At 44.8% G+C, this 13,564-nt stretch overlaps 1 protein-coding gene across 3 annotated transcripts in view; it reads left to right on the top strand.

The window, feature by feature from the left end:
- Window positions 1-2,214: 2,214 nt before the first annotated feature.
- PARD3B (par-3 family cell polarity regulator beta) overlaps window positions 2,215-13,564 on the top strand; it is a 1,067,283-nt gene continuing 1,055,933 nt past the window's right edge. For all 3 annotated transcript variants that reach the window (XM_060106399.1, XM_060106400.1, XM_060106402.1), the window contains exon 1: window positions 2,215-2,849. In XM_060106399.1, the coding sequence (XP_059962382.1) occupies window positions 2,730-2,849 (120 nt within the window). In that variant the 5' untranslated portion in view covers window positions 2,215-2,729. The remainder of the gene's footprint in view (window positions 2,850-13,564) is intronic.

Below are 13,564 nucleotides of genomic sequence, written 5' to 3'. Positions count from 1 at the left end.
TGTCCATATAATACCCAACATTAAAAGTGTCACATATGAATGCCCTGCATTAGTATTTGTTTGCCCTGCTCATTTGGTACTTCCCATGTAAGATCAGCATAGCCATTACTATGAAGATTCTGGAGTCAGATACCCTGGGTTTTAATCTGGTCTCCACTACTTTCTAAGAAATGTGGTCTTAACCTTCCTTGGCCTCAGTTCCCTCATCTCTAAAAGGAAGATAACAAAAGCATCTCTCTTATAAGGTTATTGCAAAGGAAAATAAGATGTAGATACATATGATGCATTCATATACATGTATGCATATATATGTACATATGTAATAGCTATCTATATCTATCTATCTTCACCTAGAACAGTGCCTAGCATGTATCTAAGTCAATAATGTTCAGTAGAATTATCACATTCATTGTTGTTTTGTAGTTTCTATTTAACTTCCCACATCTGTAGGCCTTGTCGCCTCTACTATCTATAAGACTTTTGAGGTGGGAAGTAATCTTATATTTTGTCATGGCTAAATGTTCTTTTTTTTTTGTCTCATCTGTTGGGGTTCACCATTCCCCTGTTCTTAGTCCATATGATTTAGTGGCAAGTGAATCAGGCGTGGCCAATGAATGCTGCATTTCTCTCGCCAGAGAGAGGGTATGTAACTTAAGCTTGGATATGCAAGTCCTCACCAGGAAAAGGCTCATTGATGTCTGAGATGGCTGGCTTTAAGGCTGTGTAAACCTGAAACACTGGGGGTGGCCATCTTTGCCTCCTTTGGGGAGAACTTTTCTGAGAATGGAGACAACACGGAGGAACACAGAGCCAACAGATGGAGAGAGACGCCTCTTGAGGACATTGTTTGAGTTTCTGGATTCAGTGTTGCCTCAAAGGAGTGCTCTTTGGCTTTTCTGATTTTATAAGGAAATAGATTCTGTCTTTAGTTTATTTAAATTAGTTTGTATTGGATTTGCAACCAAATTAATACTAATATACATCTTTTTCAAATCAACTTCTTGGTCCACATGATTTTCTTTGATGCCATTGACCTTATATAAGGCCCTGTACATAGAAGACCATGTATGTGTGTGTATATATATATATACACACACATATATATATGGCATGTATGAATGAATTAAAAAAATTTAAAAGTGAAAGCCCATGAATCCATATATTTAATCTCCTGTGCTTTATTATACTGCCCTAGGCGATTCAAGTTCAATTTAAGTGCATCTTGACATTGGAACAAATCTCTTTTTTTAGAGAAATACATGATGTAGACCTGAGGAACTTGTTGAATGAGCTGGATTGCGAAGAAAACTGTGTGGGGAGACCAGGGATTCAGTGTTGGAAGAACCGAGTTCCTCTTAGCATAACTAACTCCATAGTCATCTCATTCCCTTAACCCCCCTGGGTACTGTTCTTCACGATAAAACGGGAAGAATAATACAGGGTTATTGTTAGGCTCAAAGGAGCTCATTCATGTGTGAGCTAAAAATGGTACAGATATTATTTGTTTATTCCCCCCCCCAGATATGCCAATTTCAATTGGTGATGGATACACACCTGCCAAATCATGAGCCTAAACGTGTTGAAAAAAAATTTTTTTTCCTAGTCAAACGCACAACAGGAAGCACATTTCAGAAGGATACATGTGAACATACGCCATCATATCTGGGTCTGGGATGTGACCTCTGGGGGGAAAACTTAGTGTTCTCCATAAAAGGAACCGTTTCCACTGCCACATTGCCTCCAAGAATCCCTTCATTTTTACCATCAAAGAGCTTCAGAGGGCAGATGCGACGCTGTGCTTCAGACTAACTTCCTAACAGGCCCTTTGGCCACCCTAGCAGCTCAGTACCTGTGAGCCTTCACGCCTCGGGGTGATTCTGGTGGGCGTGGCGAGAAGCACCTGCTCCCGGGCTCTCCAAGAATCTTACTCCAATCCCCTCATTTTAAGGGTGTAGCTCTGCTGTCTCCCAGCTATTCCCTCGATTGTGCTTTATGAGATCCGGTTTCAATCCCCCGGTGAGGTGCTCTGAGGTCTCGTTACAATTCCCTAGAGCTCCATGTGTGTGCGGGAGCGACAGAGCCAGGGAGAGACCGAGGGAGGGGACGAAGTCTCCGGGCTCCGGTTACCGCCCCGCACGGCCCCCGCCCCGAACCGCCGAGTGCACTGCGCGGCCCAGGGAGCGCCGCGGCCCCTTTAAGAGCCGGGCCCAGGTCGGCCCTGGGGCCGCGGGAGCCCAGAGCGAGGCGCGCCGCGGAGGAGTTGGGATCCGGCGCAAAAGTTTCCTCCCAACTCCGGCCCCGCGAGCCGCCGCCGCCGCCCACTCCAGCCCGGGGCCTGGGGCCGGCCCCGCCGCCAGCGCCGCCAGGGCCAGGGCCGGGCCGGCAGTTTCGCTTTGGCGGGCGGGGAGCAGCCGCCTGGGCCGGGCCCGCGCCGGAGCAGGAGCGGGAGGAGCAGCCGGGCCCCTGGACCGCGGCGTCCCCGGCCCCCCGCCACCTGGGAGGTAGCCCTCCTCGCTGCCGCCTCCCCTCCGATTCCCGCCCACCGGCGGCCGCCTGCCCGGGGCGAAGGGGCTCTGCTGCGAGCCCCCGGCCCTGAGGGGCGCCGGGGAGAGGCGCCCCGGGGTCTCTGTGCCCGCCCGCGCCCGGCGGCCCCCGAGAGTGGGGCCGCGCCCGCCGGCCCAGACACCTGTTCGGCCCGGCCCGGCCCGGCGTGGTCGCCGGGGGCCAGGATGAAAGTGACCGTGTGCTTCGGCAGGACCGGCATCGTGGTGCCCTGCAAGGAGGGCCAGCTGCGCGTCCGGGAGCTCACGCAGCAGGCGCTGCAGCGGTACCTGAAGACCCGGGAGAAGGTGGGCGCGGCGCGGGGAGAGCGCGGGAGGGGCGGAGGAGGGGGCGCGGCTGCGGGCGGGCTCCCCTGGAGCGCTCCGCGGCCTCGGCACCTGCCAGGTGCCCCGAGGACAGGGTGGCGACGCTCGGGGCATGCAGAGCACCTGGGCGATCTGATTTGTCAGGACCTGTGGCCGCAACTTCTGGATGTTGCTAATATAACTGACCTGGGCGTTTATGGGCGTTTGTGGGCCTTGCTTGTCCAAGGGTGGCGCGGGTACCTCAGCATCAGAATCACTCGGGGGCTCTTTAGAAAGGCACCGTCTGGTGACGCAGTCCAAGCCCACGGCCTCAGAGTCTGCTTTTCAACAAGCTCCCAGGTGATTGCACTGGCCACTGAAGTTTGACAAGCACTGCTTTAGAAGTTGTTTGAGCAAACAGATCTCAAGGGAACGCTTGAAGGTGCTGCTCACCTCAGGTGTGCTTTTTGACCTGCTAAGGCCCGCCCTACGTCTGCTCCTTGGGTTAGAAAGTTGATTGGTTCAAGTATCAGATACTCGGAAGTTATAACTGATGGAGCCCTTGGAATTTCAGCCCCGTGAGCTGGCTTCCCTCAATGACTAAGGCAGGAGCTCAGGTGGAAGGATGCTGTGTGCTTACGCCAACCAGTCTGCACTTTGCTATTTTTACTTTAACACCCCACAGTCTGTCAACATTTACTAAGTGTGTGGGCTGTGTCAGGTCCAGGGTGACTATTGAAATGATGACAAAGAGTGTCCCCAGCTCTGTCCCTGAAGTCAGGAGCAAGTGAAAATTAAGTGGAACTCTGGAAGAGTGTTTTTAAGTGTGCAATGCACGCTTAAATGTTCAGAAGACCTAGCTGGCCTCTGGAACTCATATTGTATTTTTGGGTAACATGCTGGGCCTCTGTTTCTTCTTTAATGGAAATTTTAAATGAAGGCATCCAAGAGCATCTTTTTTTTTTTGAATCCTCAAATGGGATACCTTGTTTGCCCCAAATCCTCCTCAAACAGGACAAGTCATAAACACTTGCTTTAGAAGCCAATGGTTCTCTTAATATTTGTTCTCGTGCTGTGAGAACTGTCGAAATAGTGTGTTGGCCAATTTCGAGAATGGAAAGATGTAATTTCTTTTGATGTCTTTTAGGTTATGCAAGGCATAAAAATCATTGTGTTTCTTCTAAATATATACTTGAGGCCTTTAAGAAAATGTCTTGCACCTCTGTGCCTCCACTAAGAATTATTACATAGGAAAAAATTCCACCCTGGATAAATACATGTGTATGTTGCCTTGAACAGCCAAGAGTTGGAGAAGAGCATAGTGAATGATCTGTTAAAATCTAAAATATAATCTCAAAAGCTGGACTCTTTACTAATGGAATTGAGGCAGAGAGAGAAAATAATCAAAGTGGCCTGTATAACTATATGAGTATTTACCCAATGGTTTTTCTTCCATTATTACAGTAGTGTGCTGATTATATTGTGTAATTCAGTTGAAAACTGAGATTTACGCAAGTAACCAGTTGTCCTTGAAATCATATTTCCCTAGCTTCTGAAAGTAAGCTAAGGTTAAACCTAACAGTGTTATTCTAGGCAAATGATTAAAGTAGATCTCATTGAAGGATTGCTTTATTGAGATGATAAACTTATTTTTATTTTAAATTATTATTAAAAATAATTTATCTCTAAATATTTAGAAGTTTAATACTTGGAGCTGTCCAAGTAATAGAAGTAAGCTATAAGCTTATAAATAACACATGGGGAACTAACTGTATGATATTTAAGGCATTGTAATTTGATCTTAAAAGGTGTTAAAAAGCTATTGATATTCTGGACTGAAAGCATAACTTATAATATCACATATCCCATAATATAATTGTATTGATCAGTTTACTGTTATTACCAGACATTACATTTTTCTGTGTTTACATTTATATATTAGTGAATGTGACATTTAAAGGCCACCTGCAACTTAAAAATTCTCCCTCCTTTCTTCGGCTTTTTAAATCTCAATTTAATAACTGGCAAGTGATAGTTTTCCTTCCCAAAATATTCCTCTCTCATAGTTTCATTTTAAATAGCATTGTAGTCATAACAAGGCTTAACTAATATTAAATGGTATTCCTAATGGAACTAAAATGTCAAGAAATACTCTGATAAATTCCATGCTTTTATCCCCTGAATTTAGAAAATGATGGGAAAAGACCAGAAATGTCAAAATTCAATTTGGAAAACAGTTTGGCATAAATTCAATGTCTTTAAATAGGTGAAAGATTTAAAAGGCTTGTTTCCCTGGACAGCAAGGTTTTAAGCCCTTACTCAGTAGTAATAACACAACAACAAACATGAATTGTGCTTACTTGGTGCAGGCACTGTTCTAGGTGCCTTACATATATTAAATGACTGACTCCATGAGCTAGGTACTAATATCCCCATTTTACAGATGGGGGAAATAGAAACACAGAAATATGACTAGTGCATGGTAGAATTGGGATTTGAACCCAGGAACTGTGTCTCCAGGTCCTTACTCTCAGTCATGAATACACAGGCTAGTAGGTCATTATGCAGTGTAATTTATCTATCTTATTTATTGTTTTAGAGTTTGTTTTAAAAAGACAAATCCACCTACAAACTGCTGCAGTAACCTATCAACCTAATGATAGCAGTTGTGTTTCTTGCAAAGGGATGGGACATCCACAAACTCCTCTTGATTTTATCTTTTACAGTATAGGTCTCTATGTTATAGGGAGAAGTCTAATTTCTGTGACAAGTATTGCAGGATTTGCGTCAAGTATGTAGGATCTTCCTCAGTCTGATTACAAATTGAAAAATTGGGTAAGATCTCTGAGATATACAGGTAGAGAGGTAAAGAGGTAAAGAAACAAGTTTAGCGGGAACATGAATGTAAATTAAGCCCGTTTCTTCCGGGGCCCTGAATAATTTAGATGGGAGAAAGGCAGATGTCAAGATTGAGGATAGAGTTGAGGTTTGTACAGTTTGAAAGGTAAGTGAAGCCCAAGGAAGCCATTCTGGATTTTGTGGGCAGCAGCAGAGAAGTAGCCACCTCCAACTGAGAAGAAACAAAGGAAACTGGTATTTGTGGAATGTGGGGAGCCAGCTGAATCAGCATCAGATAAGGCCAGCAGTAGGTAAGATGCTGAAGAGACGGAGGGAGCTTTGGGGAAGGCTTTAATTATGTTCTGAAATCTGGGACTTTGAGGTTCCTGTGGCTTCCCCCTCCCTGCCATTTGATGAACTCTACTGGTGAGATGACTTGACCAAGGGGCAAGAATTATGGGGTTGCTTGTCTTTGGATCCTGGTAGTTTGTCATTGTCCAAGGCTCTAAATCCAGTTCAGTTAAGTAGTTAGTGGAGAGGAGATTGTCTTAAGTAGTGAAGGTGGGGATCATTGAATAATTAGTTAATTAATCATCAAAATTACATGTCACAGGTGAATGGGTAATTGAGCCATATCCTGCAGGGCTCTCAACCCTGGCTGATCATTAGTTACCTCTAATTTTAACATTTAACATTTTAAATAATACAAATGCCTGAGTCCCTTTCTCCAAGATCCTCATTCAGTGGGTTTGGAGTGGAGCCTGGGCATAGGTATTTAAAAAAAAAAAAAAGTCTAGATGATACAAATGCCCAGCCAGGATTGAGAGCCACTAAGCTACTACCACTAATCTTTTGGCATCACTGAACTAATTTGATTTTTAAACTCATCTGATAGCAGATACTATGTCTTAGACACCTACGGACCAACCTGTTATTAGCAACTGTCTTTCCACTCCTACCCTGAATGAATTCTCACAGCAGGTGCTCAAATAACTTATTAAATTGAACATTCATTTTATATGTAAGTAAATAAGGGAAAGATTTGTTTAGTAACAAAAGTGTAAATGAGTGTATAGTGTGTGTGTGTGTGTGTGTGAGTTCAGGAGTTGAATGAGATAATATGAACGTTGGGTTCATGGGGTAGTGGGTATGATGGAATTTTTAAGAAGATTTGCGGATCTGTATGTATGAGGATAGTTTTTTTTTTTTAAGTAAAGAAACATCTCATTGACTTTCAAAATGAATCTCTTCTGTATTCAGATATTTGGAATAATTTGTTTGTTTTACAAGATAAGATCAGCTTCGTGGATCTGAATTAAGAGCAATTATCTTTATTGATTAATTGTGAGATCAATCTAAGAATCTGTGCAGTAACAAGAATCTGGTATGATATCGTATGGGACTAGCCTGGAGGAATAAATTAGAATTCTTGAATTCCTGAATTTTTCAGCTTTTGATGTCTCGTTTCCAGATTTTAAGTTTCCTGTACACATAAGCTAGATGTATACCACACTGGATTCCCAAAATGCTTTTCAGTTTATTGGGCACTGACTGACTAGAGTGCTTTATTTCCTATTCAGTTCTCTCCTCTCCCAGTGTGTGGACTAGATACTCTTTGCAGCATGTGGATAGGACTGACTCACCATCAACAAGGCACATATTTCTATCTTGGTTTTGGTTCTGTTACTTGACTTGCATTGAGCAGCCTCTGAGTTTGCAAACACAGGGCTCCTGGGGCCTGCTATGACCCACAGACATGTTTTTTTAAGTTCTACCCAGTGTTATATTTTGACTTAGTTGCCATGTTTAAATATTTTGAGATTTCATGGAAAAATCCAGAGTTCTGTCTTCTTTTAAGGAAAAAACAATCAGAAGCTCTGAGAATACTGGGCTTTACTTTCCCACATGGCAACCATCAGTTGGAGCTGAGGACATCTCTTTAAAAGGAATAATTATGCTCTAGTCTCCATTATTACCTTTCCCAATACCTGAGTGTAAGTTATTCTCCATCTAAAATGCTCTCAACAAGATTATTAAGATCTGACACCTAAAACCCATGGTTACTTTTCAGTCCTTATTTTTTTTTTTTTTTTTTTTTTTTTTTTTTTTTTGCGGTACGCGGGCCTCTCACTGTTGTGGCCTCTCCCATTGTGGAGCACAGGCTCCGCGGCCATGGCTCACGGGCCCAGCCGCTCCGCGGCATGTGGGATCCTCCCGGACCGGGGCACGAACCTGTGTCCCCTGCATCGGCAGGCGGACTCTCAACCACTGCGCCACCAGGGAAACCCCCTTCAGTCCTTATTTTTGATGATATCTCATCTTTTAAAACTCTCTTTACCCATGAGCTTTCCAGGATTTTTTTTTTTTTTTTTTTTTTTTTGCGGTATGCGGACCTCCCACTGCTGGGGCCCCTCACAGGCCCAGCTGCTCTGCGGCATGTGGGATCTTCCCGGACCGGGGCACGAACCTGTGTCCCGTGCATCGGCAGGCGGACTCTCAACCACTGCGTCATATAGTATGTATACCAGAAATGCTCGTTAAATTATATCAAATTTCGCATCGTTTTCTTTCATAAAAATGAAAATGACCTTGTATTCAACACTATGTTTTGTAAGTTTGAAATCTTTATATGTGGTGTAGTTTTAAAAAGAAAGTCTAAATGCAACTTTTCTCTTGATTATCTTCAAAGACCTCATCACATCCACATGTGCTGTAGGCAGTAGTTTAGTGGTCCATTATATCTGCCACACTGATTGTCTTTAATAACAGCTTCAAATTCTGACACTGTGTAGATTTTTGAGACTGAGTGCTTGGCAGTTCTGGATTGTCAGTGAAGGAACATTGTATTTTTTTTTTAATATCTTTATTGGAGTATAATTGCTTTACAATGTTGTGTTAGTTTCTGCTGTATAACAATGTGAATCAGCTATATGTATACATATATCCCCATATCCCCTCCCTCTTATGTCTCCCTCCCACCCTCCCTATCCCACCTCTCTAGGTGGTCACAAAGCACCAAGCTGATCTCCCTGTGCTATGCAGCTGCTTCCCACTGGCTAGCTATTTTACATTTGGTTGACTCACTTGAGTATATCTGTAGTCCTGACTCTTCCACTAATGTCCAGGCTCCTGTTCCCAGGTGCTACTTACTATCTACTCTTGGAACATTAATAGATATCTCAAACTTAACAAGGTCAAAGCAAAATTTTTTGTTTCTTCATAAAAATCTGTTCTCCCACCAAGCTCTTCAGTTACAGTAAAAGGTATCACTGTCCAGAGGCAATCCAGACATCAGAATCATCTTTGATTCTCCTTATAAATTCATTCATCCTCAATCCACCAGTAAGTCCAGAATACATCCCAAATGTGCCCATTTTCCTGCATCAGCCCATTTCTGTGAGGTAGTCACCATAAGTTGACAAAATATCTTGCTTGGACTGTACAGTAGTTTACTAAATCCTCTTCCTACTCTACTGCAAACTATTTGACATGTAACAGTGAGGATGGTATTTTTTTTTTTTGTGGTACGCGGCCCTCTCACTGTCGTGGCCTCTCCCGTTGCGGAGCACAGGCTCTGGATGCGCAGGCTCAGCGGCCATGGCTCACGGGCCCAGCCGCTTCGCGGCATGTGGGATCTTCCCGGACCGGGGCACGAACCCGTGTCCCCTGCATTGGCAGGCGGACTCTCAACCACTGCGCCACCAGGGAAGCCCGGCTCCGTTATTTCTGAAAGTCACTGTATCTGCATCTTGGGGCTGCTGAATGAGGTCTGCCTCCCATCTCGGGGCCCCACTATTCTTTTGATTGCTGGACTCTCGCTCTTTGGGTTGCAATGAGATGGAATTGTGGGATACCAAGAGGACAGGATGTTTAAAAAGGTTTCACTCTCAATTTAGTCTCTATCAGATGCAGTGACAAGTATAATCCAGGTAAATACGCCCCATCCTGTGCCTGTCCTCTGCCTCAGGTGAGGCTCTTAAACTCATCAGGTGGTCCTGGGCCCTGGAGGAGGAGCTGGTGGGGCATCACTTGGTGATGGAGGCAGATAACAGAAGAGATGTCTGCAACTCTTTGGCTAAGCCCCTCTCAGCAAGACCAGAGAACCACACTGGCAGGGGAAGTGATCAAACCCATTCTATTGCTTCATTTGAGGCAGAAGTTAAGGGTATGTGGGGAGCTCTGATAATAGACTTCTGAAACCATTTTAGGGAGATTTAGAGTAAGTCTTGCTACTGTTCTTTATTTACAGACACGAACCCTAGAAAGAGTAACCTCTAAGCAAAGATGGGCTTCTGACAAGGGATGTCTAGACATAAGTTGTACTCCTCCCTATTTATAGATAGGTGGCCTATTTTGGGGAAGGGATGTGGAGAGAGTGGGGTACCTGACTTAAGAATGATGGGTAATGACTGCAACCTGTTACTTGAAAAAGTATGTCGCGTATTCAGCGAGGCCTTAGAGCCCCCAGTAGTGGATGCTTTGCTACGGTTGCTTTTAACAATCCAAATGTCACTTCAGTCACTTCAGAGAAGATTTTACAGAGTGACATTGGGTCAAGCATTGTGTTTTTGGAGATATAGCATAAAATAAGGCATAGTCCCTGCTCCATCAGGCTTACAGACTAAAAGGACAGAGAAAAGAATGTAAATAAGCAACACAGTGTGGTAGAGGGGCCCTGGGGTGGTGGACAGAGGGAGTGGTTGACTTTGACTTTGGAGCAGGGAGAGATGGGGAAGTCCTGCCGATTTCACTGGGAGTTATATATACCTGGGCAGGGAATGGACATCTGCAGGACAGTAAGGGTGGGGAGGGTACTGGAGAGACGGGGTGGGGGAGAGAGAAGCAGTCTGCCTCTGACTGAAGGTGCACCAGGTTTTCGGGGGGTGTGGGAAGAGAATGGCATTATGGAAAGTTTCCTCAGGCTGACTGTGGGAGGGGAGGGGAGGGGATGAAGGAGGCTGTAATGGGGAGGCCGGGTCCAGGCCAGGAGGCCTTCACTATGACTGCCTAAAGAGCATGAGGACCCAGTGAGGCGCTCCGGGTGGGGTGGTGATAGTGTTGGTGTTCTTTTCTCTGTCGATTACCCTGGAGGATGGAGACACAGGGAGCTGGGACTGGAGGCGGAGAACTGGTCCACGCCCTGGCTGTGGAAGTGGAGGTTAGACCTATTGAAGCAGAGGAGGAAATGGGCTTGGAAACTTCAGGGGCAAAGAAATGAGACATGGAAGCTGACCTTCTGTGGCAAGGGAAGTATGGGTGGGAATGAGGGAGAGGGGAATGCCTGAGGCTCCCCTGTTCACCGTTAATGGACACTTTAGTGACTCCACCTGCATTCCAGGCATTGCGGCCTGGGAATCCGGAGACCAGTGGGACACGGTCTGTGCCCTCCAGGAGCCCCATACGTAGGTGGGGGTAGGAGAGGTGGGAGGCTGAGCGTGGATGAGAGGCTTGCCAGGGAGTGTTTGAGGGCCCAGCTGAGATCATAAATCATGAGTTCATAAAAGTGCCAGTCTTTTGCATCAGCGTTTTGACATTGGATTAGAGCCTTGATTCAAGATTGGGATGAGGGCAGATGTGGAAAAAATGTGGCGTCCAGAAATAAAAGCGGTCAGACTGAGTTGATGACAATGTGAACTATATTGGTGGCTTCCAGACTTCTGTGATGGAGTCACAGTGGCTGAAAGCCCTCTGTTTGTCCCTCCAGACCCACGCCTGTGACCTGGGAGGCTGAGCAGTGTAAACTCTCTTGCTATCTGGTGTCTAGTTGGGGTCAGCCATGGGAGAGGTCCCAGCGCAAGGCAGCTCCCTTCTTGCCAGGTCATTGTGGGTTGGCGGCTTCCCTTTACCAAAGGACACAGCTCCCATCAGGCAGCCCTCCCTGCATGCCTCTCTCCACTGTATTGCATCCACTCCTTTCCCTGGCCCCTTGGGTACCAGGTAATGGCAAGGCCTCAGTACTTAGGAGTTCTATCCCTTAATGTTTTCCCTTAACCCTGGGCAAACCTTTATAAATAGTTTCTTTATTAAACGTCTAAGTGCCTAATTTGAGCGAACCATCTGTTTCCTGCCAGGACATGGACTGATAAAGGATGTAATAGTTTTTCCTTTATGACCCAGTACCCACAGCACATGTATTCAAATGAAATAAGTTTCAGGAGGATGCTTACCCTTATTATAAATGATGCCCTCTTATTTTTTATTCTATTGTTTTATTTTTTAAAAAATGTAGTTGGGACATACTGAATTGATTTCACTGCCCACTAATGGGTTAGGGACCATAGTTAGAAAACCACTGGGGCTACCTGATGTTTAGGGAGTCCTGGATGGATCATCAAGTCAGATGACTCTAGAAATCTCCACGGGGTCCCATTGTTTTTCTGGGTTGAGGTAAAGTGTGAGGCTGAAGATAAATTCCTAACATCAGGTATGTGTTACAAGGGTTTAAATTACAGTCTATGGGCTTTAATGCCAAGTATCTCATACAGATAAGATTTATAAGATCTTGACACTTGTGAATGGCCCGCACGTGAGCTCAGAGTCACCTTGGCCCAGAAGTTCAGGTGGCTTGATAAAATCTTGGAGAAATTGAAAGAGTTTCACTTGCCCCCCCATATTTCTTTCATCATGGCATAGTCATAGTATTGGTAACTTTAAATATTAGGTTCTGGATTACTTACTTTTGTAGCAAAGAGTTGAGGAAATGCAAGATGGATAAATAATCCTTGTCTGTATTTATAGGCACATTTATAGAGATTCAGTGGGTTTGAGTTTTGACAGCAGTGTTTGATCAGAGACATTTTCCCAGAACCTTAAAAAAACAAAACTGCACTTCAGAAATCTCTAGTAAAAAAGAAACCAAAACTTTTTTTTTTGGTTGCTGCTACTAGATTTGCATTTCAGTTCTTTCTGCCTTTTCTTTCACTTTTGTCTGTGGGTGAGCAGGGAGGGCTACGTGGGACTGTGACAATGGACAGTGAGGCCTTCCGTTGCTGTATTCGTTTCCTAGGACCGCAGTGGCAAAGTACCACAAGCTGGGTGGCCAAACCGGGTGGCTTAAAACAACCAATTTTTTTTCGCTGGGTGGCTTAAAACAACCAATTTTTTTTCACAGCTCTGGAGCCTAGAGGTTCAAAATCAATGTGTTGGCAGGCTCATGCCCACTTTGAAGCCTCCAGAGAGGAGACTTCCTTGCCCCTTCCAGCTTCTTCTGGGCCCAGACATTCCTCAGCTTGTGGCAGCATAACTCCAGCCTCTGCCTTCATCTTTACACTGGACATTTTCCCTCTGTGTCTCTTCTCTTCTTATAAAAACACAAATCACATCAGATTAGGGCTCACTCTAATGACCTCACTTAACATATTTACACCTGTAAGACCCTGTTTCTAAATAAGGTCACATTCACAAGGTACCAAGGGACTTCAACATAGCCTTGGGGGGCGGGGAGGGGGGCAGTTCAGCTCATAACAATTGCCATTCAGTTTAATGCATTTTTAATGCAGTTTAATGCATTTTTCACTGCTTTTACAATAAGACGTTGAGAAAATTCTGTTGATTCCCTATTGCCTTCCCCATAGTGTTGCTCTCTTTATTCCTCAAGTTTTTGCTCCAAAATGGTCCACAGATAACTTGCTTCCTGTTTTATTGAGAAATAAAGGTCTTTTGGTCTGATATCACTTGCTGCTACCTTCACCATGCCTTTCAGTATCAATGCCCATGTTCTTAGCTGCCTCTTCAGGTACCTTATTGAGACTCATGTTTGTCTTAAATTCCGCCTCATCGCACTCCCTTTGTGTTCTGGTTTCCTCAAGCATTGGTGAAGCCCAGGGGCTTGTATGAATTGAATTCCTCTTCAGTCTATAATTAGAGAGTTTCTGAGCACC

Source organism: Mesoplodon densirostris, chromosome 8 (assembly GCF_025265405.1).
Source record: "Mesoplodon densirostris isolate mMesDen1 chromosome 8, mMesDen1 primary haplotype, whole genome shotgun sequence".
NCBI lineage: Eukaryota > Metazoa > Chordata > Mammalia > Artiodactyla > Ziphiidae > Mesoplodon > Mesoplodon densirostris.
Note: the sequence above shows the minus strand (reverse complement) of the source record. Positions and strands in the feature narration are given on the sequence as shown.